Raw genomic sequence first — 27678 nt, 5'->3', positions numbered from 1 at the left:
TTAGCGGTTTGGAGCCTCACTTTCGGACACTTTGAGCTTGCTCAGGGCGTTAGTTACGATACACAGGTCCCCCTTGAGTTCGCTCACGATGTTGGCGATCTTTCGAGTGTTCGTGAGCAAGTCGACGGTCTGGGTGTACGGGTTGTAGCGGAGACCGAAGGGACGCTTGATGGTCTTCGCAAACTCTCTGAAAAGGTATAATAAAATAAAATACATTTGTTTAATATTTGGTAGTCCCAGGGTGTCACATACTGACAGCTCATGAGCCACAAGGCTTCGGGAGTCCTAAGCATCTTTTTACCTCCCATGGCCAATGAGGTTACGGCGGGAGCCGATAAGAAAAAAAAATTTTGCTTAAGAGTGCTCACTACTAAATCTCTTTAAGCCATAATTTTTTCACACGTGTCCGTCTTAGTTTTGAAATTTAGATCTGGCATGTAAGATTTGCCATCAAATAGAATAGAGCAAAATTTAGTCTTCTTACATCTAATTTCTGCTATGGCCAGCTTCGACAACCAGACATCAACAGTTGTAATGTTCCAGCGTAGAAAAACAAATTATAAAAGTAATTTGTAAGTTTTGCTAAATGTTTTTTTCATTGCCCTGTCGTACTTGGGATCTGAAGTCAACTGCTGCCGATAATGTTATCAAGGATAAATCGCCTCTTCTATTTAAGTGAACTTTGTTTCATTCCTTTCGGTCTAGAAAATATGCATCCTGGAGATTCATATCTTCAAAATTGTGCTTCACATATATCCGTGGCAAATCACGTCGTCCTAATGCCTTTGCATAACAAGAAAAAAACATATTCTTTACGGACTTGTTAATTTCATACCTTGAAACACAAGGTCGTCATTTTTCTTAATGCTAGCGGTAATCACACGGCGTGAGGATGTTTCGGTCTTCGGCTGTGATTAATATTTTTACCTATTGAGCACAGCCAATATGTATGCGTATGAACCACAGATAATCCCTAATTTGATGTCTCCTGTTTAATAATAATTAAGATCATCTCGCTTAAAATGAAATAGTTCTAGAAATAAAACTGTATTACTTTTTAATAAAGGGCTACACCACCCCAGATGTTATAGGCAGTATAATCCCGAAAGGTGTATTAAGCAATTTACAAAACCTATACGCTGATAGAGGTTTACGCCGAGCCTCTGGAACACTTAATGGAGATTTCAAAATATACTCCTGAAACTTTGTTCTCGGGTAACCAGTGCACATAAAAACCAACAATTTTAAACCTTTGCACATCTTTCTTTTTTTTTTTTTTTGAATTCTGAAAAAATATTGTATTGTCATCGCGCACAGCTCTTATGTTGGTAAAAAGTCCATAAAAATATCCTTCTCTGAAAAAAAAAACGACAAGCGACCTATCTAAAAATTACTTGTAGAATTCACGGTGAGTAATATAAGAGTGCATCGGGCAATTACCTCATTTGAAGTTTGGCCTCGTTAAAACTGTCTGTGTAGAAGTAGGCCTCTTGAAAGTCTGTAATTATAGGCTCTTGATTGATGGTGACTGCGGGGTCAAACGGAAGAATGTTGGCCTTGTCCGTTAATGCGTGCTGAAAAAAATTTTACAACACGTAATATTTTAGTTTAGTTATGCCAGAATGTTTACAAAATGATGCAGAATTCAAAAAGTCTAAGTCATTAGCAAGTAGGTAACTGACGGGAAAAACGTGGAATCTTCGTTCCTTTAGAAAGTGCCATCTATAAAAACAATTACTTTTTTCTGAAAAAATAAGATTTCTAAATATATCCTTAATTGCGCGACTTAACAGTTTTCATATACATGCAGCACAAGCCATCTTATCTTGTGCTGTATGTATATGACTGACACCTGAAATCTAGTTCTGTTTATTATTATTCGTCCCGTTCTTTATTTATGTATCTGTTTAAATGTACCCCCTTACACAATGCTCTTAATGACCTTGCAAGGTATCATGAATAAAAAAGTAATTAATTGTGGCTGCCATTATTTCTGCCGATAATGAGCAACGTACTGGTTGAGCAGTAACATTTATTTTGAATTAAGAAATTGTCAATCAAGCTCAAGAGCGAAACTTGTGCAGCTGCGTTTGCCCCAGTGGCGTCACAAGGGGGGGACCACCTCGGGTGCGTCACAAGGGGGGGGGGGGGGGGGGGCGGACCACCTCGGGTGCGTCACAAGGGGGGGGGGGGGGGGGGCGGACCACCTCGGGTGCGGCGCTCAGGGGGGTGTCGCCGCGGGCCACGCGAGAGCGAGGGGGCGAGGGGGGTGTCGCGGCGGGCTACCGCCCCGGGTGCCGCTGACCCTCGTGACGCCACTGGTTTGCGCCATTTCTCACTTAATATTTTACCTATCTCTAAACGTTTATAAGGCTTTGTTCAAAAATAAAGCAACATTCCCTACGACCAATCTTCAGAACTAAAGTAATTACATTTAACCAAGCTGTATCCACGTGCTAATATACCTTTGTGTAATCTTTTTTTTTTTTTTGTTCACTCTCGGGTTTGCTTTCAAAATTATATATGTACACCGCATTGTTCGTGTTGTTACGAGTTATTTACGTTTAGTTTCGCCTCAAATTACAATCAACATTTTTGTTGGAACTTATCATGGTTCCGCTGCGATTTACTGCAGAGGTGTAAGGATGTGATGAAAGTTTACAGTGAAAAAAGCAAAAAATCAGCTTACCTCGTTCAAAAGAAACGAATCACAAAAAAAATGTTCTGAGAAATCTAAGCAGCCACTTCACCAGACGATGCACGTGTTGATAGCAGATGATCTTGCCCGATTCGATTCGAGAACCCGATTCGGCCGGCGCTCCCTCGACGCGCCATACGCCGTCTGTCACCAGACCTTCTCTCTATGCGTGCATCGTTTGCGAAGTGGTTGTGTAGATTGCCCAAAACAGGTTTTTGCTTTTCTTTTTTTTTTTGAACGAGATATAAGTTCAATATTTGAATCGTTTACTGTAAACTTTCACCACCTGCTCGCACCTCTGTAGTATGGTGCAGCGCTATTGTCTAAAGTCTAAAGTGCCTTAGATGCGTTAGTCGAAATGCTGTAGAAAGCAGATTGCCCACTACATACTCACTCGCAACTCAGAAGCCGAAGACAGGAGTCCGGCGCCGTACACTCTCATTTCGCCGTTTTGCTTGCACAGTCCGAACTCCACGGTAAAAAAGTAGCACTACGGGTAAAACCACGTGTTAGTATTTCCTTGCAGTCGTACAAAAATGTGCAACATGCACATGTAGTAACATGAACCCTTCACCAAAAAAGCATTCACTCTGTACATTTATTTTAAGTTTAGCGTGGAACACTACGCGTGGCAGCGTTTAATGTCGAAGGAAATATAGGCATCCGCGTGAGTTGTGTTAAATCTTGCACGGGTCAATGCTATACCGAATTGCAAGCAAGGCAATGGCAAGATTAATACTCACTGTAGCGGCAGCTTCAATGTTGCGCTAACATTAATATATATAGCACCCAAGAACAAGGAGTATATACTTTTAAAGGGAGGAAACAAACAGCGACTAATTTCGTACTTTATATTATTTTATTTCGTGACTCTATTACCTTCATCGAGAGCCTATTTTCATTGTGAAAATTTCTACCACAGCGTCCTCACTTGATTGTGATCAACAAAGCGATAGTTGCGCGGTGTGTGTGTGTGTGTTGTTGTTGTTTGCTTTTTTTTTTTCATTCCACAAGAAATCATTGAGGCATAAGACACCTTCCAATTTCACGTCCAGCTTCATCTACTTAACTACATAGCTTCATCGGTCGCAGAGTGGGCTAGCGTAAACCAGCACGGAGCACGTGGAGCGAAAGCTCGAGCGGCAGTGCCCACCCCTGCAAGCGCCACGCCTGCCAGTTTCGATCTGGATGAGCGTCGTACCGGCGTGCGGTCGTGTATCACTACTGCTTGATGCAGGTCAAAGACACCAGACTAGCGGTTGTAAGGCACTGGCTAAATTGCTCATCTACAGCTGAGACACTAGACGTCCATTGGAGCTGACAAACTTCCGGCCGCATAAACATGCACGCGAAACAAATCATTCGTGCTGTCTTTTTAATATGAACACCTTCGCTCCCCAAATTATCGCCCATAATAACGAGACAAAATAGAAGTATTTGCTTCCTTCGTCCCAAGAGGTTTGTCTATAGCGGGGTATCCATATTCGCTGGATCAATCTTAACGAGGAATTGCAATACTAGAAGCTGCCTGCAAAAAAAAACAACAGTGCTGCAGCATTTGTCATGAACGGGACATTATTTCGAGCTGGGTGCTAATAATAGGCAATGACAGAAAACTTAAATTTTGCGATTGCCTTTCTGCCTATTGTCAAAGGCCAGAACTGGTACTGGTATTTTGCTCACACTAGAGCCTGCATACAAAAGTATAGGTACTGCATATATTCCTAAAGATATATCTTGAGTTCTAACATTAGCTTAAATATAATATTGTTTATACATTACAAAGGCGAAACGTTAGCTTTATAGATGCTATCGTTTTGCCTTGGCTACACGCTGTGAACGGCTGTCTTTGACGTTGTTAGAAATAATACGTCTTTAGAAGCAAAAAATCTAAAGAAGAAAAAATCAAAGCAATTTGCAACTCCCTGTAACGCCGAATTAGAGCGCAACTCTTGAGGAGGAGGAATGGAAGAGTACCGAGGGGAACGTATACACCGACACGCGAGCTTGACGTCACGGAGCTGCGGCGGCGCTGCGATCGCGCCGGAGCCGGGGGGTGTGGGCAAAAGCGCGCACGTTTCGCATGGGCGTCATAGCATTTCAGCATGCCGCGAAGCTGTGTTGCCGTTAATTGCACCGAAATGTACAAGAAAAGCAGCGGAGTGAGTTTCCACAAGTTCCCGGCAGACTCTGAAAGGCATAGAAGGTGGATAATATCGGTGGATCGAAAAGAATGGTCGCCTCGCGCGAGCGACCGTTTGTGCGGCAAACACTTTCTTAGAGGCAAGTGCGGCTTCCATTTCAATCTCCGTCCCGAGGCCTGCTTATGTGCAGGGAAACCGTTGTCCGAACGAGACCACCCGGATTTTGTTCCGACGGTGTTCGCGCACAACGCACCGGCCAAGCGCTCATCGGAGGCTCGCTACGCCCATGCTACCGAGCAGAAGGGGATCGGCGGCAGAACGGCAGTGTTGTAAGCGTTACAAAAAAAAAAGTGACGAAATACGTTACTCGTTACTAGCAAATAAAAGGTACGCGTTGCTGTGCTACGTTATCTAAATATAAAAGGAACGCGTTACTGCTACCGATAAAAGTAAGGCACGTTACTTCTGCGTTACTTTTTTCAATTATGATTTAACACATTTTACGGTTTTGACGATACAGGTCATACATCAAGAAACATTATGTTCATGCAGGAACTGAACATAATTCCTTTATCTCTTTTTACGGTTTCACCTAAATACGAGAAAAAAACGCAAAGAAAAACATGGCTTGACGCCTAAAACACGGAAACAATTGAAGTATAATTTCTTTAAGACTTGGGAAGTAGTAACGACTAACGTAACTACGTTACTTGAAATAGTAACATAAGTACGTTACCTGCTGCTGCGTCGAAAACGTAACGAGTAGGTTACTACGTTACTGAAAAAAGTAATGCGTTCCTGGTAACGCCGTTACTTGTAACCTGTTACCGCCAAGACTGCAGCACGGACAAACCTTTACTGGTTTTAATGCCTTGTGGTCATGAGGGTATGACAACTATCATACCTTGACTTGAAGACGCAGTGTGTATTTAATTAATTAATGAATACACACACTTCCGCAGACCCACAGTCTGCTGATCCCGCCGGCAGTGCGGAAACCGACTGGATATAGTCGTAGACCTCGAGAGACTTGTACGCCTGTACCGTGTCGGCCGTGAACTGGCTTGGCGAGAAAACCAAATAAACGACGACCTGAGCCGTCGACTTCCGTGGCAGCAACTTTGCGTCGGAAGTCCAGCTGGCCTTGTTTACGGCGTACGGATCCCCGTAGGCAACGCCGTTCACGCACAGTTTGTTTCGATACCGCTACCGTTCAGGCTCCGGCAACGAGCTCAAATAGTCGGGCATAGCATACGACATGCATTATGAGGGAATACGACGCACAAATAGAGATACAAACGCCCCTACAACGTCAACAACGAGCGCACGCCATAGAGCGCAATGGCGAAAACACGGAGAGCCGGGCTGCTTTTGCCCACATAGCTACCGCGTGTGCGCGGCCTTCCGGCCGTGTTGGTAAACAGAGCCGCTCCGCGTGTCGGTCTAGGCGTTACCGAAAAAAAGTAAGGAAATACGTTACTCGTTACTTGCAAATAAAAGGTACGCGTTACTGAGCTACGTTACCTAAAAATAAAAGGAACGCGTTCGCTACCGATAAAAAGTAACGCACGTTACTTCTGATTCTGCGTTACTTTATTAAATTATGATTTAACACATTTTACGGTTTCGACGATACAGGTAATATATCAAGAGACATTATGTTCATGCAGAAACTGAACATAATTACTTTATCTCTTTTTACGGTTTCACCTTAATGCTTACGAGAAAAAACGCACAGAAAATCATTGCTTGACGCCTAAAACACGTAAAAAATTGAAGTGTAATTTCTTTAAGTCTTAGGAAGTAGTAACGAGTAACGTAACTACGTTACTTGAAATAGTAACGTAAGTGCGTTACCCGTTACTGTGTCGAAAACGTAACGAGTGGGTTACTACGTTACTGAAAAAAGTAACGTGTTACCAACAACGCCGTTACTTGTAACCTGTTACCGCCAAGACTGCAGAACGGACAAAGCGTTACTGCTTGTCATGCCTTGTGGTCATGAGGGCAGGGAAGATATCATACCTTGACTTGAAGGCGCTGTGTGTATTTAATCAATTAATGAATACACACACTTCCGCGGACGCACAGCCTGCTGATCCCGCCGACAGTGCGGAAACCAACTCGAAGTAATCGTAGACCTCGAGAGACGTGTACGCCTGCACCGTGTCGGCCGTGAACTGGCTTGGCGAAAAAACTAAATAAACGACGACGTGAGCCATCGACGTCGGTGGCAGCAACTTTACGTCGGAAGTCCAGCAGGTCTTGTTTATACGACCGTACGGGTCCTCGTAGTCAACGCCGACCACGCACAGTTTGTTTCGATACCGCTGCCGTTCAGGCTCGGGCAACGAGCTCAAATAGTCGGGCATAGCATACGACATACGTTGTGAGGAAATACGACGCACAAATAAAGATACAAGCGTTCCTACAACGTCAACAACGAGCGCACGCCATAGAGCGCAATGACGAAAACGCGGAGAGCCGGGCTGCTCTTGCCCACATAGCTACCGCGCATGCGCGGTCTTCCGGCCGTGTTGGTAAACAGAGCCGCTCCGCGCGTCGGTCTATATCCTTCCTCCTTCCTCCTCAACTTTTCATCCTGTCTGCTACTTTTCCCTTCGAGCGGCGTCGCAGACGGCGTAACCGTGAGGTCACGTGACGTCACCGGGGTCACGTGACCCCTATGAGGTCACGTGACGATGACGTCATCAGTGGCGTCACCAGTGGCGTCACTGATGACGTCATCATCACCGGTGGCGTCATCAGTGACGATGGCGATGCGGATGCCGATGACGTCATCAGTAAAGATGCCGATGACGTCACTGGTGACGTCATCAGTGACGTCACGCGTCCCATAATGCACCGCGCGGTCACGCCGACGGCGACGGCGACGCCGCTCAAGCCGGAAACGGGCGCCTAAGAGCTGCGCTCTAAAATAATTCTGAGGACATCTAAGCACTTCTTATGAGTTGTGAATGCGAAAGCCTGAATGTCGCTCTTCCGCTCCCTTAGTTCGTCTGCGGTGTACTGGCGTGGACAGCCACGTTTCGCTGCTGCCGAGGTTGCAGGCGCCGCCGATATAGATGCTTCAGGGGACGCCATGTTCCTCGGCGCCAAAAGGAGCAGAAGCCACCGCAGCCCCCCCCCCCCCCCCCCCCCCCCCCCCCCACCTAACCCTCCGGCAACGCCTGACACCAGAGCCGCGGCCGAGCGCCCTTTTCCGCTTATTCTCGCCCCCGACCGCCAAGTAGGCATATCCGGTATGGGCGACGAAAAAATATCAAAACGTTTCAACCTGCAAATAGTAGGGAAAAAAAATAGGGGGAGGCAAAACGAGAATGTTTGATGGTTACGTTTATGTCCTAAATACCTTCTATCGGCGTGGCGACGGCAAAACAATGTTTTCGCCCATACTGGAAGTGACGACAATTCAAGAAGGCGGCGCGCTTGCGAAAAAGGTCTATGGCGGCCGCAGCCCTCCCTCCTCCTTCGGCAAAGCCTGACAGGGGAGTGGCGGCCCAGCGCGCGCTCTCGTCAAGCTGCCGCAGCACCCCCCCCCCCTTCCGGCAACGCCTGACACGAGAGCTGCGTCTAAGCGCGCGCTCTCGTGAAGCGGCCGCAGGACCCCCCCCCCCCCCCCCCCCCTCCGGCAACGCCTGACACGAGAGCGGCGGCCGCAGCGCCCTCTTCCCCCCCATCTGGCGACGCCTGACACGAGAGCGACGGCCGAGCGCGCGCTCTCGTGAAGCGGCCGCCTATGGACCTCTAGGAGCCGTTTCGCTCGGCCAATGGAAGAATGGGAATTTCTTTCGCATCTCTTCGCGATTACAGACGCCGCCGGCTTCGCTCCATGGGATACCGTATATACGCGTGTAATGGCCGCAGGTATTTTTTTTTTATGATTTCGGGTGAGAACTAGGGGTGCGATCATTACACGGAGAAAAATGAAAAAGATTTTTGGAAATAATTTTGTTCCGCCAAAGGTTTCACTACTTCCCTTTATTAAATGGAAGTACTCACACCCCTTGGTAGATCAAGAAAACATTTATGGGTATTGCATAGACAGATGCGCAAAGTCCTTTTCACTCGTCCGTAGTAAATCACTCATCTTCGGAACTTATCTCGGCGTCCGGCGTCTCGGCGTCGTCGACACCGAACTTTCACCCGGCTGCTCTTTTGCTGTTATCTTAAGCAAAGGCAATAGCTTTGAGTTTAAAGCCGGCCGTGTAACTCGTCTACTTCCCCATCCAGAAGCCTGAAGTGGGTCACAGTGGGAAGCCGGGGGTATTCGCAAACACAAAGAGATGCACTACGTTTGGTTCGAGACTGTTCGAGATGAAGCGAGAGGCGCAAACAGACAGGACAGAGTGCCACAATGTTGTTGGCTGCCGCAGCCGGGTGGGCGCCATCTGCCGGCAGTACTTGAAAAAAAATGGCTGCACCTACGATTCTAAAATTGTAGGTGCGGTCTATACACCAGTAAATTTTAAATATATTTTTTCGGGTTTTTTTTTTTTAAATTAGAGGTGCGGCTATTATACGAGTGCGGCCATTACACGCGTATATACGGTAGTTAATTATTTCGCATTCAAAATCAGCGCATGAAGTTAATCAGTCTCTAAGGACGTCAGTGGCGCAGCTCGAACGCGTTCAGTTTTTCTGAATGGGGTTTTAATCAACGCTTTGTTTTGTACAACAACGTGTATTAAAATAAACTAATGTCACTCAGTATTGGCTGGTAGGAGGTCATGAAAGTGGATTTCGACTACAGTCGCGTAGTTTTTGACAGCAACATAAGTCTGTTGATGACGACACACCCAAAAAGGAAAACTAAATTATATAATCTACGTGTGGCGGTGATTTTAATATTTACCTACGTGATCCCGTCCTACGCTCCATCAACTCCAAGTCCCACTCACCGTAGCCAATTTCTCAATCTCGTCGTCCGAAGCTCCCAATGATGCCAGACCCAACTCCTGTGAAAACTGTGCGAAGTTAGGATCAGCCAGCATTGGGCAGTGGCCCAGGAGCTCGTGGCAACAGTCTCTGGATTGGAACAGAAATCAGAGTTACGTGAAAGTAAAATTATAATTATGAATAAAACAACAAAGTGAAGTCCAACCTGAAAAGAAATCCAAAATTTAGTTTGAAGTATATTTTTAGTGTTTTTAGACACATTTAATTTTTAGGTGTGTCTTTTTTTACCATTTACAGTTGTTTTATTTGAATATAATGCAGGCATTATTTTTTATTGTTTGGGAATACTATCAGCTTTATTCAGTGGGATATTGTAGGAGTGCTTACAGAATACAATACAGCAAAGGGCAATACCGCACAAACAAAACAGTTAGCTAAAGTACAATTCAATAGCATCTACAAAGTCATTGAAAGTCATCAAACTCACACTGTCGCTAGTTAAGTTATTCCATCCCTGAATTGCCTGAGGAAAACCAAATCTAAAGCAGTCATTTTAAAACCAGTATTGTGCAAGTGCTCGGCAATGATTTATTTGTGAGGAACTGGACTGTAGAGGTTTTAAGTAAATGAAGCTATCTATATGAAGAGAACCGTCTATGATTTTGTAAAGAGTTTTCAATCTCTCAATAATAACTTGTGTTTGTAGAGTCGGAAGCTGGGCTTTTTTTTTCTAATTCGGATGATGATGATTTTGTATTATACGCATTAAAAATAACCCGAGCAGCTAGCGTTTCAATAAGCTCTACTTTGTTAATTACATCCGTAGTAAAAGGGCACCACACTGAACTCGCGTAATTTAAATTGGATCTAACAAAGCTTTCAAAGGCTAGGAGCTTTGCAGTACATCCTGCCAATATTAATTTTCTTCTCGGTGCAAACAAAGTGCCTCTGGCTTTATTAAATGTTTTTTCTAAGTGTTCGTTCTAGCTGAGCTTGCTATTAGATATAAGCCCTAAATAATTATACCCGTGTATTTATATTTATGTGCAACTAAAGTATTGCAACAAAGACACCAGGTATCAGCTTTACACATAGATATTCGGCAAGTTGATTTGTGGCATCGGTATTTCTTAAAACTGAAGGACGTGATCTATTTTGTTAACCAATTCAAATTAAAACTATATGTTTACGCGATGTAAACAATTCCATGTATGATTTATTGTCAACCGTTGTTAATATATTCAGACGTCATTGTCATCTAAGTTAATTACTTTGTTGGAGTACTTAGGGAACGTTAAATTTATTCAGTACCTTGTTCTTATGGTAACCACACAAAACAATAAGGCGCTTTAATTACAACCTTAAAAACAAGTAAAAACTTTATCTTTAGGTAATAGAGAAAAATAAAATAGTAGCTACATCTTTTTCATGTTGGGCTAGATTTTGATTAGTATATTAGTTCTGCACAATCATATATATTATTCTACAAAACATTGGCTTCAGGTTGCATTACAATTAATTTCTCATTAAAGAAGCGAAAACATTAAAGTTTCAAACGTAAATTTATTCAAAACACGCTGGAGTGAAGGAGGACAGCTGGAACCAGTTTCTTTCTTTTTAACTCTAGATTCTAGAGCTACTATATAAATAGTCCTTTGCTTGCGCTAAGCACAGGTAAATTACTTAGCATGACAAACAAACATTTTGGACTTGATCAATAACTGAACGTTGTTATAACTAATACCCGAGCATTCTTTTTTTATTTGAATCGCAGCGCAGTTTTACTACGTTTGGTAAACGTTGTGCAATGACACGTATCTCATTACAAAATTATTCGAAAGAGCAATAGATAACAAAATCAATGCAGCTTGTAGTTTGAAAAGTTGATGAGTTCTGAAAAAATCTCTCTCTGGCTGTCAACTGAAGAGACGATAATATTAGAAAATCAATCAGTTTGTTTAATTAGTTTTTTTATGTTATACTAAACATATAAAACGGCATACGGTTCCGGCGTGTAGAATGGATCAGATCCGTGTCGAATATACTGAGTGCAGTGGAACACTCGAAACGCAATTCCAGCCAAGAAGTCCCTTGCGGACAGGTAGCCAGCCACAGGCCTTAGCTGGAATCCGGTTCTTTCTGAAAAGAATGCAAAATTCAGAAGATTTATGTGTGTTAGAAAACGCTAAAAACGACTAGAGGGACACATACGATGCACATCAATGTCTAATGTGTTAAAAGTGAAGGACAGATCCGAAATCACGCAGAAAAAAAAACAATTTCTAGACATGCGGGTTTCGGCACTACCATCGTTCCTTTCAATGTAACCACAGGCTCGAAGATAATATTACAGTCGGTTTCGAGCGCCGGTCAACCGTTGATATAAACATGTAAACATATTCCGTGTATATCTATTTCATTAAGGATATTGTGCTAATTCTGGTTGGGGGATTACAGACTCAGTAAAGCTGCATTTTGTATTTTTTGTTTTGTTTTTTTCAACATCTTGCAAAAATAATTTCAATCAAAACGTTAATTGGATATGCTATCGAAATAACCGGCAGAGATTAACTTGAAATATTTTCTAAACGTGGTATCAGAAAAGTATAAAAATTTCCTATGGCATTTGGGAGTATAAAACTTTCTGTATATGTGTTCGCGATCATTTAAATAATAAAGCTCATTTATGCGTTTTAGCTACTCATCTTTTGCTTTAGTATTCATTCCTTATCTTATAAAAAATATAAAAATCAAAACAAGGGCCTAAGGTTTCTATTACGCAGTTAGTCAACTTCCCAAGAGTGGTATTATGTAGAGCATGTCTGCATCAACCGGATTTTTACTGCCTGTCATGATGCAGCACATAATAGCCTCACCACGTTTGCCCATCTGCATCTTATTATTCGGGAGAATTTAAATTAACGTTACCGTTTTTCTATATAAAATATCTAAAACGCCAACTTACCTCTAAGAAACTGACTGACATCTTCGAGTTGTGGAATGTTATCTTTCCTGAAACCGGCATACGTAATTTGTTGATCGATCAAATATATATTTAAGGAGCCGTAAGTAGTGAATTATTTTAAACCATCGTAATTACCTGTATCCGCAGTGCTTGATGAGCAACTGAAAATTCTCCAAAAACTCATGGCAAGCGTGTGTTGTGTAGAGCATGCTCAATTCAGTGAACACCCGTCCCCACGTAATTTTCTCTTCAACCGTGTACTCAACTCTCGGAATAGGCTGACCGCTGAAATGTGCACATCAAAGTTAATGGCATACTCTACGAAAATAAGAAAACAAGGTGCATAAATAAAACACATGAAAACTACGTAAATTATATGTTTAATTTTGTGCATTTTTATTTTATATTATTTTGATAAGCTCCACTAGAAAGCATCGGTAAATATGCAATAGAACATTACCGTCACCAAAAGCTAACGCATAACATGAAGAAAAAATAATTAATGGTTTACTTGGAAATGAACTGAAGTAACTATTGAGGTTATTGTACTATCAATGCATGTGAAATTGTCTAAACAATTGTTTTTTATACTTAAATTATTATGTGTCGTATTTTTGTAAATGTTAACATAAAACTTGGAGTATTTTTGTATACGTAATAATCAAGATACTTAATAAGCAACACCGACATAACCTTTTTTTTAATTAAGACACTTAATAAGCAACAGTGATGCAATATTTCAGAAAGTCTACAAACAAACGAATTGTTCCAATTGCTTTATCAATTTCTGGTTCGAATTAAAAAGGAATAAGAAACCACTAAACGACGTGCAAGAAAATTTTAATATGCCTTCAGAAGAATTTTGTGTAAGTCTACAATTTTTAAGTCGACGACGCTACTAGATGCCACATGGAATATTTCTAATGACTGCGCGGGAAGAAACTGCTACTAAATTAATCATTATTTCACTTTAAATAATCTAGGCCCTTTATTCAAGGTAATAATATACTTACGGTAGAGAATATTTTATAATGCATTTAAAATTTAACAAAATCAACCTACAAGGAATGTACTTACGACTTGTAACCTGTCGCCAAATCTGCAAAGAACATTCTTCTTTGTCTGTATGTAGGGTCTTTAAATCCCTGGAAATATTCGCAGATATCATGACCGTGCATACATTTTTCCAGTGACCGTTTTATACATTGTGCACTATAGTCGCAGTATAAAAATATATTTTTGCAGCAGGTTAAGGTAACTGGTTATGCAGGTAAAACTAATACACTCTATTGCATATTTTTTGCTTTACAACAAGGCAAAAATCTTCCAACATTGCATCCGATTCACAAAACATGACAAGTAGTCTAAAATGATAATGTTCTGAACAAGGAGAATATTTTTTTATTACAACTCTAGGCATAAAATAATAAGAATGCTAGCCCCTACGGTGTCTTACTGCTATTTCTATAAGACATTACTGGTATTTCTATTTTTTGTGTAATATGTTACAGTTATAACTGGCAAAACAAAATGTTAAACGTCGTAAATAAACCGACAATTTGTGGTTACCATCCGTCAAATCAAGTAATAAAAAAAACTTTGAGATCTTTTTTCACACAGCCCTTCAAAGTAATCTGAACTAACAACGTGATCCCAAAGCCAAATTTTAGCTGTTTTGTAAAACAGCTAAAATCGAACGCCTAACGTACTCTGATGCCCCAAACTGTAAGATATGTTATTGTGGACTGTCCACCGCCTTGTTGTTTAATAAACACACATGTAGCTGAGACAGTTCACCTCTACACATCCGTCAGTCCCGTGGAGAAATTTAAATATATATATATATATATAATTAAGCCAGAAACATTTATATTTATTTAGTTCATTAAAACACAACACACATTCAATATATATTTGTTGATTTACACTTTATAACGTGAAACATAAGGAGCATCTTACTTGCAACCAATTGCTGGCAAAATTTAAAAAAAAAATATTTTCAAAACATTACGCTTGGAACGTCTCTGCAGTAATTTTTCCACGCTCAACTTCATTATCTTATACATCTGTGTTAATTCTCCATTAATTAAAAACTGTAACAAGTTTTATTAACTTCTAAGTCGGGCTTACTATTTTTTCAAGTTATAGTGCGAACTATTACTAAGCCTGACATGCAAAATGAGACCCTTTATTTTTAACGTGTAACCACAGATAAATATACATGTGCATCGAGCTTGTTAACAACACATATTAGAATTAAAGGACCTCTTCCACGGTTCTAAAGAATTTCTGGGGTCATGACTTTACAATTAATGTGTGTGCTCATATATGTATCTATAAACTTTATTATTAATTTATTTATTGATTGATTGGTTATTTCTTACCGGATGATCAGCGTCTAGTTCAGCTCCGTACATGAGCACTTTATTCGAAGTCTTATCAAGATCCGATATCTTTCTTGGAAACCATGGCATTCCAGCCAAATCTGCACCACAAAAAGCGTTGCAGGGCGTTATTAAACTTGTGAAATTATACAAACTAAATTCGTTTATACACACTATATTTTTTGGTTAGCTACCCTTCCTTTTATTTTTCGCACGTTTGAGGTTAAAACATGTTTTATACGGGTTTCGTCCTCTCTGTATATTTTTTCTTAAAGCGGTTGTGGTACTACCCGACAAAAGTTATTGGAACTCTGACTTGAACTCAAGCAAATGTTGAAGCATGAAATTTGATAAACGTGATATCTTTTATTAGTCAGAGATGGGCCATTTCGTATATCGTTCTTTTTGACCAAAGCACCACAAAACAAGGACAAGGAAGGACAAGGTTGTGTTGTTTCAATAAACAGTCAGTATAAAGTAGCGCTTGTGCTGTGTCTCTTACTTTATGCCCTTGTCTTGTGGCGCTTTAGACAAGAGAAACAGCTTTTCTTTCCTTGAAAGCTTCAAATACCAACTATTACAACGAGTCGTTCTCAAGAGCAAGTAGCTCAAATAAGCGCATCAAACAAAGCAAAAAATATGTCTTCTATTCCTTTGGCGATCTTTGCGCAGCCGAAAGTTTTACCTGTCCTCTTTCCTGTAGCCATTCCTTCGCTGCACAGACTGAATGTTTATAGCTTAGTGGGTTGTTTTCATAACGATGACATCATACATCATATCTCCTGCAGGTTGTTATCCCGCTTTTGAAAAATTTATTCAAGGTCTGCGAGATATGTTAGTCTCTCAATAAGGTCCTCTACAACAAACCTTCCATCCCTGGAGCTTGCTTGTTGATAATGTAAAGAATTATAATAGAGCAGGCAGGTATGTCTCCTGTTACGACTTCTCTTTAATTCAACATCATTCTTCTGGATGTTGGATATACACAAATAGTGACGTAGCCGCAGTATCTGAATTTATCGATTCGTCTTCGATTTACTTTCTATACTGGCATGTCGTTGTATAGTATATTACTAATATTTTGTTCCAAAATGCGAAATGTTATCGTTCGCTCGTCCTATTCGCCACCTGCCGGATCCTGCGGAAAATAAAAAATATAGATAACACTTAAAAAAAATTAAAAATCAGAATATACTAGAATATGTATTTTTTATGGAAATTTAGTTTATGAAAGTGTAAAACCTTTTTATAGGTTATCTTCGTGTTTGGTTGTAGATGTGAACTTCTAAAAATGTTACGCCTTAGTTTCAACCAAAATGGTCCAGAACTAGCTCATCAGAGTTCATAAAATTGCTAACCTGCTTGAAGGTCCGAAAACACCATCGACTCTTCCTCGGTCCCAGCGGGCGGGTTCGCTTGACACGACGCGTTTTCGTCGCCTTGATCCAATGACTTTCCGTTCGAAGAATAGTACTCCTTGAGTTGAATGCAATCCACCTCGTGGTTGAGAGCATGTACGACGTCGTTCATGTGACCTTCGTCGCAATCAACGCTCACAAAGATCTCGTGCTGCGCTGGATTCACTTTCGATTTTCGTGATTCAATGTGAACGACGTTTACGTTCTTCTCCTGTAAACAACAAAATCCAATCAAGTTGAGTTAACCACTTGGGCACGTAGTGCCCCATCAGTACCGTTTAAGAAACACAAATTGACAACAGGAACTCAGAAAGAAATATTTTGAGTGGCAGGATTTTAAAATTTGGCAACCAAAAGCCCCAACTCCCCCCCCCCCCCCCCCCGCCCCCGAGGAAAGTATATATATATGTAATGGGCAAGGCGATACTTCGGATAAAAAAACATTAGGACATACTGAAAACATTCCTCAACCACTAAATGATGACTAAACCTCAAGTACTAGCCTAATCACAGTTAGCAGGAACACGGCAACGCTTGACATCGGGCACTATCAAAGCGCTCTAACTGCCCGGTACGAAATTGCAACTGCCGCAATGCGGATGCCCTTCAGTGGCGCGCGCCGCAAGTCGCTAGAGTGCTCTGATAGCACCCGATGTCAAGCTATGCCATGTTCCCGCTAACTGTGACTCAGATAGTGCCTAGTCTAGTAACAAGGCTAGCACCGCACGTTTTTTTTTTTTTTTACTCATTCCAATTCGCAAATATTGAAGGCATACTTAAAAATGCAAATACTGGGAGTGTTTGGCAGTCTTTTGAAGATGCCGAAAGTCTAGCAATCACGGCTGAGAGGCTAGCAAAAGGGGGGGGGGGGGGGGGGGGGTCTTTTTACATTTTGTGTTTTTCATATGGCTCCTAACAAACAAACGGCTCTCAATAAGATAGCATGACCCATTTTCCACGAAGTCGATTTGTTTTTAATAAGCCATCAGCTCCGCCAATCGACGAAACTCTCAGTATTCGTCCCCTTTTGTTTTGCAACTCAGTGATGCCCCATATACTAGGTAGCCCTGGCACACTTCCGCTTCACGTATATTTTCAATTATTTTACTCATCATTCGTTTATAATAAAAGGCGCGAATCAAGTCTGATAGACAGTGTTATAAGTGATCATTTCCAGAGGATAGCGTGCATATTTGATTTTGAAAATACTGCGAAACCCACCGTCTAGCTCAACACAGGAAGTCATTCGGGGCTATTCGCACACTGGCGCCACCACGTTTCAACTCACGCGAGAAAGAGCGAATACACAACTCTGAACAAATGTATCTGCGTCCTCCCACCCAGGCAAAAATATACTTTGTTTCATTTTACGTTAGAGCGCAGCCGACGCTACGAGCCGATAAGGCCAATCAAGTTACGCCAAAAAGGCAGCGTCACGGCATCCGTCATCTATCTGTGCGTGCGCCAGCATCCTTTAGACAATGAAAGGTAGGAAATGCGCCGTGACGTTGCTCTTTTAGTACTTTTGTTCGTGTTCGTATGGTCTTGACCTCTGACTGCGCTCTGATTTACGGTAAAACAAAGTATACAAGAACTAACATTAAGCGCGTTCAGCAGCAACTCTCCCAACTGCAAACAGAGCGACGAACTGCGGCAGCGTCTCCTAAACGTCAAATGAGCGCGCCTGTCTGATAGGGTTTCCGTTTCTTCCTTGCTAGCCCTGCGGCAGATGGTTTCATTGTAAAATAAAAGCAGAGGAAGCCAAGTACAAAAGTTTCTATTTGATGCGCGGACTGAGGAAGTCTCAGCAGTACCCTCAGAAAACAGGTGAGTGACTGTGGACATCAGCGTTAATGTTCAAAGCGATCAAGCCTTGAGCAGGTCAGTGTAAAAACCCAAACAGCCGTGGTTTTGGTCACCGTTGGGGAGCGTGTCCCTCCACACTCCTGGCTTCACCTCTGGTGTCGTCATGTCGCCTACAGAAGCGTTTTACTTCCAGGCATAGTATGGTGCCTGGAACGCGTCTCCGACTGGTGTATTTACTGCGTTGAAGAGAGTGGTACCTCGATTTCCCTTCATGAAATCATAGAAGTGTCATGTTATTTTCCGCCTGCGATCCTGGCGGTGTCCCAGCAGCGGCGGTAAATGTGCCAGACGCCTGTTCTGCTTCAGGTCGCTCTCCAGCTCGACAGTCTACGGAAGTTTCAACGCCCAGCAGTTGGAACGCTCTGTAAACAGCGACACTCGCGTTCGCTCGTACTCTTTTTGCCGAGACTTCCAGCTCGAATCGACAGGATCGCGACATCCGACAGCTTGGCACGACGTCTTCTGTGGCGTAGACAACTTTTGATGTATGAGCGGGATAGGACGCTAAGCCCACAAGTCAAACACTCATTCCGGGCACCGTGCCCGTGTGAAAGGCATGACATACCTTGAAGACTCGAAGTGCCCTCACCAGAGCCCCAACCTGGTTGCGAAGGGAAAAGACGACCGCGGAGTTCTCCTTCGAGCTTTCGACTGGTTCTTGGTCCTCCTTCTCTTCAGCATCAGCGCAATCCAACTCATGCTCTTTTTCTGCAACTGTTATCTTGCTCTGCAACGGGAGTACGAGCATTGGCTCGACGGTTATGGCTTCATGGCGGTGTTACGTGAAAGGTGTTGCGTGTTACCGCAAATGTTCACGTGTTACGTGAACATTTGCGATTTGATACATAACCGATAATCATATTGTGTTCGTCACAACTGTTTATGAAATTTAAAAGAGTTATGCAATTTATATGAAATATTTTAGTCTTGTCAAAATTTACATCTGGTTCAATATCATAATGCTATAAGTGAACCAAAATAAGCTCCTACGCCTCCCTATAATAGTGCATTACAAGTAACAAAATTCTACGCTAGCGACCATAAATACGAAAAATAAAAATTATGCCAAGCATGACTAAAGCTGGTAGTTTTCTTGGGGTTACGCAAATGAGAATTCTAAGTTGTTTTTATTTATGTTTTTCCGCGTTTCAGGCTCCAACATTTGGCGATTGCTTTTCGTCAAAAAAGTTAAACATTTTGAGATTTGACGTCAATAACCCAGTTTGGCCCTATCTCCAACGGTGTTTTTCGTTTTTTTAAGAGAAAACAATTTAAAAAAATAAAGTTGTCCGATACCAATATTTAAAATGTTTCGCTATTACCGTTGGCGTAATAGTTTGACAAAACCACAATCACAACGCGAGAACTAAAATAGCCAAAATATACCTATAATACACGCGCGAATGTATGTAGGCGCTTTTAAAGAACTCTTTATGACTACCATCCCTGACAGATTTCCGTCTACTACTGAGATACTGAGATACTAAAATCGACGATGAAAAGTCATCGTAAACAGAGTTGTTGCTTGAAATGTCAGCGTAGTGTCCAGATTATAACCTCTGTAACTATAGTGACGAAGCGAATAAAACAAATTAAAACAGGAGCACAAGGGAAATATTTAGTGTGACAGTTCTAACGCAGCAAGGCAATACGCATGTGAATTTAGATGTTGCTTTAAAATAACCCTCCTGTAATCATCCCAGTGACTGCTGACGTTTTCCATAGCAGCATCGCCAGGTCAGTTGAGTTTCCTATCAAAACGTTGACTGCACCGTGAATAATCCAGAGGAATCGTTTTCAAGTTTTTCCAGTCAGTATGTCTAAATTCCTTTTTTTGTTTGGGCATCCAGGTAGTTCGACGTGTCTAATATCAAGAAGAAGGAATTTACCATTTTTAATTCCTTACCGTCGTCTTTAATAAAATTTATCTATACGTCTTGCTTAGCACGAGGTGCAGAATATTCCTCTCCGTTCGAAACGGTAAATCATGTTTAGGTTATGCTACTTGTAACTTAGACTTTTCGCTCAATCATTATACATCATTGATCGGTGTCATACAGCTAATATAATGACTGTTTTATTTGTTTTTTTACAGAACAGGAATCTACCGGTAATACAATGCGCCCTAGATTGCTCAAAATCATCTTTCTCTAATGCACTTGTTCCGGTGAACGAGTGCCCTTGATGAACTGGGTGAATCCTTCAGCTTGTTTAGCCAAACTAAGAAAGAATGACGGAAGAATCATATTAATATGAAAATATGTTGATGCTACTTTCAAAGTTATTATAGGTGTGGGCTATGATTCTGTTTTCCCCTTCTCACTCGTACCCGTAGACGCTACACGGACAACCCCAAATAAGAAAATATAACAAATCTGCAATATCAGTATACGCTTTTGCGTGGGAGGTAATGTGGTGGCTGGAAGGGCCCTCCGTTGCATCATTATTCTCCTGTCTTGAGGCACACTATCGCCTCGTAGACGAGAATAGCGTTTTCCCGTGCCTCTTCACACCTTTCCAACTTGGAGTCATCGTGCTGAATTGATTACGCCTTATCGTACTCTTCTCCCTCCGATGTCTGCCAACCACAATCCCCACCCACGGCGGTCCCTCTTGATCCGGGCCTCTTCGTGTGGATATATTTACGTTTAAAATTAGAAACCGATCGATAAGAGCGAATTTCGAAAACACATCAATACGAGGAGGCAAACGCGGGGTGGTCTTTTCAGCTCAACGAGGTGAAAATGCGTCAGAAAGTTTGTGATTTTCCTTTTGATTCGTTTTTGTGCTACGCCTTCAGCATTGAAGCAATGCCAAGCCCAAACAGTGTTTCGTATCTATTTTTATGTTCTATTCGTTTGATTTTATGAATATTCCGCATACCTGGATATGGGACAAATATTTATTGGCAGTCTAAATATGTTAATAAAAAAAGTCTAGGTAACCCGTTATGTACGGTATGACATCCCGTGCTTTTTTTAAGAAAGGTAAACTTCGTCCTGAAAATAATTGCTTAAATATTTGGTAGATTTCTCTGAATCCCAAATATGACTAGTAAGTATATAAATCGACATGGCTAAACTTATGTTGTTTACAGGGCCGGCGTTTTGAAATGAAATAAAAGACGTTCATTTTTAGTGCTTTCAAATGCCGCACCCCCTCCCGTTCTTATTGCCTTTCCAAATGTCTTCTTATTAGGTTACGGTATTTATTTTATAGCGGTAAGTACCAAATGCGCAAAACATTGGAAACTGCTTGACTCCCCTTGACTTCTTTCCTTACAATGTACTTCGCTTAAACAAGACAGTGTTTATTTTCAGAAATGTTGGGGAACGGGGTTACCTTAAAACGAATGGCATCTTAAACGTCCCTTAAAAGGACTCAAAGACACATAATTCCACTTGGGGACCTCTAACAAGTTAGAACTGCGATCTCTGATGAGCGAAACGACCTCAACTACCTTCAGTTCGATTACTGACGCCTCGCAGGGGGATTTTAACCCGCGGATTGGGAACCCGTAGTCAGCTCCTCGTTTCAGACCCATCTAGACGGGAGCTTGCCTGGTCCAGATTCCCTAGTCCTGTCATTGACTGCTGCACTCGCCGACCTTTAACCGTCGGTTTCCTGGGATACAACTTTTTCTCGACGGCCTGAAGGAATGCGGCCGTAATATAGGACCCCCTAATTGACACAAAGACTGCCTATAAGACAAGAAGCGTAAGACAGACGTAATGCTTCTCTGCCGTTCGGATGTCGGTCGGAAACCGAGTTATGCCGTGTTTCAGCTCACAATGGATCTCAGACGACGCTAGGAGCCTTGGAAATCATTTCAACGCTGTGTGAGTGCCACGTGACCTTAGAAGTTGCGCAGGGACGCGCGCAGTCACGTGACATGTTGACAGTACTTGATTGGCTCGGATGACCCATAGAGTCCGCAGCAGTCCATTGTAAAGTGAAACAGAATATAGTAACAAACTGCACAATTCTGATCTTTTTTTCTTTCACACTCCTAACGGTTTTTTTTTCTTTTATTATCATTATTATTCTGGGGGAAGGGATGAACTTTGATATCGGTTAACGTAATTTTTTTCTCGATACTTGGATGAACTTAGCCACAAGAACAAAAGTAACATATCCTTGTCAATATATGTAAAGGCCAAACAAGAACGTCAATAATTTCTTAATAACATTGCGTTAAGATAATTTGTCCCACTTATTCAAACTGAATAATCGACCAAACTAATTCTCAAGAAGTTTTCGCTTAAAATAGCAATTGACTAATTCTCGAGAAGTTTTCGCTTAAAATAGCAATTGAACGCGAAAAAGATTTAACATGCAATCCTCGAAGTTGGTGAGTTAACTACATTAGGGTCTTGTACTAATCGTTGGGTGCTTTTGCATTTTTTATGTGCTTAATTCGCATAATAGCTGATAATCTGTCGCGAATTAATGTCAAGCTTGACTGAGATCTTTTGGAAATTAGGCATTATTTCTAAATTATGGTGTCTCCAATGTGTATGGTGATTGTAATCATGCAGTGTTTTATATGTTCTGTTTACATTTTGTATACTGCATTCTCGAGGCTTGAATTTCATGTTATGTAACTTGTATTATATACCAGTGAATATCAAATGTTTTCGGTCTTGTAAAATGAAACGCTAAGAAAAATTGATGGGGATGTCAGAAGAGTCTTATTGTAGTTCAGTGTGGACAGTTTCTCCAAATCCAGCGTGTGGTTTTCTTGTCACGAAAGGTTTTGTGAGTTTGTCCTTGAACTTGAACTTGAACTTGAACTTTAACTTTATTTCAGCAACATTATGCCGAGGACACCGGACAAAAAGCTAACAGAAGCTAGCTTGACTGGGTCCGGTGTCCTTGCATGTACAGGGAACACAATCATATTTAAACAATCCTAAATATTTCTTACAATATTCAAATCAAACAATTTAAAACGTTCCTATAAAATTTTAAAATCACCGACACTGGAGAATAAGTTTTTTCTTAATTTAAGAACACAAAAAGAAAGCAATGTTTTCTTAGCTCTACAATGAATATCGATGCGGTTCATTACAATGTTGTTAAGCAATGTAGGTAGATTATGAGCAAGAGACTGCAGTGTATAATTTGTAGGTAAATGGGGAACCTTCCAGAATTCTCTACGACGAACATCGAGGACTGATTCACGCTCAGTCAGGTTTGCTAGCTGTGACAAAAAAGCAATAAACTCCAAAGTTGAGAAGGCGTAAGAAAATATCAAACGATAGTCATAAATACAAGAAACTTTCATGATATTGTAGCTCAAATATAATGGTTCAGCATGTGTGTCGTACGGAACATTAGCAATGAAACGAATAATTTTTTTCTGAAGAGTTATTAGTTGTGTTGACGTTACTTTTGGTCGTTGTGCCCCAAACTAAATGGCAGTAGTTGATTTGTGAGCCGAACAGAGCATTATAAATTTGAATCTTAACTTTTGTAGGCAAAAGAGAGCGACAGTGACCGATGATGCCAGCTACCTCTGCCAGTTTGTGCGTTAGAAATGCTATATGATGATCCCATTGCATAAACTCTGAAAAAATTATGCCTCGCGTTTTATGATGACTTACTATTTCAATTTCCCTGTTTCCAATTTTAAGAGCCCATAACCAGCATCAATATGTTTATTTACAGGTCTAAAAACAATCGCTTTTGTTTTGGTAGTATTTATTTCGAGGCCATTTTTTTCTGACCATAAATGAAACTTTTCTAAGATAACATTACCTTTAATAATCAGTTCATCGATATTCGTCGCAGAAATAAAAATACTAGAATCATATGCATACATTATAAAACGTGAGTGTTGACAAATGTTGACGATGTCATTTATGTACACATTGAACAGAAGTGGGCCAAGTATGCTGCTGCCCTGCGGAACACCAGACTTCAATAGTTGCAAAGATGAGGTATAACCATTTATTGAGACACACTGTTTGCGATGTTGTAGATATGACTGAATGAGTGCCAAAGACATGCCCGTACACCATAACAGGAAAGTTTATCAAGAAGCGTTGCATGGTTAAGAGAGTCGAAAGCTTTGCTAAAGTCAATAAAAAGTCCCAGTGTCATCTGTCGTTGCTCTATATCTTTTGTTAATATTAGTTACTTCTGCGTTAACAAGGCGCATTCCGTATACTTTCCCTTACGGAAGCCAAACTGGAAGTCAGTCAGCACTGAATGTTTATCAAAAAGGTTATCTAAACGACGCAAAATAATTTTTTCCAGCCCTTTGGAAAATATGGGTAAAACAGATATTGGCCTATAATTTGTAATTACATTTTTATCACCTCCCTTATGCAAAACGGAAACTTTCGCGAGTTTCATGTTATCTGGGAACTTGCCAGTTAACAAGGCTGGTGATTTCATCTCAAGGTGATTTCATCTCAACCCAGGCACGGATTTAGGGTCGAATTTTTAATTTTGACGAAAAAAATATATGTTTTGGGGCAATTCCTATAATAAAAGAAGACGCAAACGGTTATTTCGTCGGATTATTTGTTCTCAAGTTATGGACCGTTGAAGCGGTCAAGGAGGAAATTGATGTTTTTCCAGCCTATCGGAGGTGCCATATTTCACTCCATCCCTTTTCCCTACTTTTTACGCTACATCAATATAACTTTTTGGGAACACTCTAGACATAGGCTTTTTCATGCTAATTAAGCGTCTAGGTCATAACATTCTTAATGATTTTTTTTATTTGTCAAACCGCCTCTCTGTGACGATATTTGACGAAGTTCAGCAAGCTGTGCTGTGTGACCTAATCAACATACTTTTATAATCTTTATATCACCGTAAAGCGCCAATTATGCTCTTTCTTTTGATTATAATTTGAATATTTTGCCACAAGTATATATTGCGCTACATGTGCCTGAAAAACGAATATTTCGAAAAACTAGCAAGTTTGAAGTCGATTTTCTAAAAAAACCCACTTTTTATTTTTTTCATTTTTTATTCACAGTTAGTTAGTATAGTAGTCTATCAGGAACTACCAACAGAAATTGTAATATATTGTTTGTATGGCCGCTATTAAGACTCGAATCTCGTGCTATGAGCGTTTTGACCGGGACTTCGCACAGGCGCTTTGCTGAGCAGAATTTTGGCCAATGGAAAGTTTTCTATTTAATGTTAGTACTTACCACAATATCTGAGCGTAAAAGCAAGTGAAGTAACAATATTTATCCTTACAATATTTATTTACTTGGCACTGGGGTGATTTGAAAAGTGTGTGAGCTTCGCCTTATGTATTGACGGAGAAGTACGTAACATCTAAACTCACGGACAAACGTAAGTCACGAGGGAAAAGTCTAAGTAACCTGGCATGAATCACTGCAAATAGAAATGAAACCTAAACACATTACTAATGCATTTGAAGCCTTACACGCCACAAAATGCTCGTCCTTACACGCCACTAAATGCTCGTTCTTTTACGAAAGAGCCCGTATGTGCACAAAATAGACCGTACTTCCTAAGCGTGAGATACTAAATCGCACATATGTATATGCACTGCATATCTGTTTGACATAAGAAAATATCACAATTACATATAAAGTTCGGAATTTTAAACTCAAGATGCGACACGTAACCAGAGAAGGGAAGTAATATTTCATGTTGTAGCCTAAACATGTTCATTCCATAAAATATATCAAAATGTGTTGACCAAATGTCTCATATACTCCTAATTAACATAAAATACACTCAAAGTTAATACAAATATAAACTTTTAAACGAATTGAACACCGCCAAATTCCGACTGGTTTACAGATAGACGACGCAGTACCTTTTCAATACTACACGGCGCTGCTCACACAAAAACAGTGATAAACACCTGGGATAGGGATAGGCATCTTTCGACGTAGCACATTCATAAAAAAAATTATTTCAAAAAAACAAGAAATAAGCTTTTCTTTTTTGTTTTCTTGTCAAACGACATATTCAGTAAAACGAATGTTATTTTTAAAAAATTAAAGGCAGAAATATTTTGTTGCTTATATGTCTCGGATTTAAAAAAAAATTGATAGTTCACTAGCTCGCCTCTGTCTTCTCTGCTATTTTTAGCGCCTGAAATTTTCAGACCTTTGTTTCCATTTAACACTGGAGCATCCATAATAATTTATAGCAATGTAACTACGCGCAGCAACAGACGAAATAGTTTCAAAATATTCTTCAGATGCTTGCCTTTGACTTCCGTTTTTAATTAACTTCAATAAACAACTCTTTTTCTAATAATTTTTCACAGTCAAGCCATTTCAAGAGAAGATTTTATATTACTAGAGGTTCTATGGAGTCCTCTAAAAGCAGCATCGAACTGATACCTTCAAAAGTTAACAGAAAACTTGTCATACGATATAAATTGCAAAGAGGTTTATGCTTAGCAAGAACACAATAAACAAGGTGATTTAAGCGAAACTATTTTTTGTAGATTCTTTGAACTTTGAGACTCTTAACTTGAGAACCTGGGGAAGTTAAATAATAAAAGGATAAGTATACCCATCCAGTTAAAAAACGTCAAATTCTCCGTGAAATACTCAAAAAAAAAGGACACGCGCGCAATTTTCAAGTTGTAAAAGAAGTTACTTTGTAGAATCCAGAACGAAACAAAAAAAAAAGTAAGAATGGGCGTCAAATCTGGAGACCAACAGGTCTCGAAAACACGAACAGGAAGCAACTTTTATTTAAGGATTACATAGAAAGTCGTTTTTATTAGAATTTGAAAGGCTGTAAATTTGAATATACACAAAAACAAGACAACTGGTTAAATCTCGTCGAGGAACTGTTAATATGCTTGTGCAAAATGTTTCACTCCTAGATATTGTCGTCCTGCTATTTCTTGAAGGTGTGCCATAAAAGAAGTTAAGAAATACGGGTAAAATAATTAAATACATAAAAAACCTATTTGGATTTTAGAACTATTTAATAAAATTACGTTATCAAACAAAGTATCCGGTAACAAAAAGTGCGATGGCAAAATCTGGCATGTTGTATAATGTTGATGACACACCAAAAACCATATATACCATTTAGTCAAAATAAAAAAAGAAATCGTAATATGATTTGTCCAATAAGCATATCTTAACGTATATAAATTATATAATGTGTATATACGTTCCTATTTCATCATGTATGTTTTCACATGTTTATTAGATACATTCATAAAAAGTTTGTAAACAAGGGACGACCTAATCAACACAATGGTCCCCACCTTGATCTCGTCGATGAAGGAATCGGGGAAGTCGGACAGGCTCGCCAT

At 40.6% G+C, this 27678-nt stretch overlaps 1 protein-coding gene across 1 annotated transcript; it reads right to left on the bottom strand.

Annotated features, from left to right (window-relative positions):
* LOC8024705 (tryptophan 5-hydroxylase 1) lies at positions 1-27678 on the bottom strand. The gene is made up of 13 exons (XM_042293604.1): positions 27631-27678; positions 22410-22440; positions 18961-19046; positions 16586-16740; positions 15112-15247; positions 13805-13872; positions 12863-13012; positions 12728-12774; positions 11766-11901; positions 9765-9891; positions 3093-3188; positions 1441-1574; positions 1-187 (listed from the first exon to the last, which is right to left on the bottom strand). The coding sequence occupies exons 1-13, from the start codon at positions 27676-27678 to the stop codon at positions 1-3; spliced, it is 1401 nt and encodes a 466-aa protein (XP_042149538.1).

The sequence above is a fragment of the Ixodes scapularis genome, unplaced genomic scaffold, assembly GCF_016920785.2.
Source record: "Ixodes scapularis isolate PalLabHiFi unplaced genomic scaffold, ASM1692078v2 PGA_scaffold4__175_contigs__length_147842914, whole genome shotgun sequence".
Lineage (NCBI taxonomy): Eukaryota > Metazoa > Arthropoda > Arachnida > Ixodida > Ixodidae > Ixodes > Ixodes scapularis.
The sequence above is the reverse complement of the archived record's forward strand: the minus strand, read 5'-3'. Positions and strand labels throughout refer to the sequence as shown.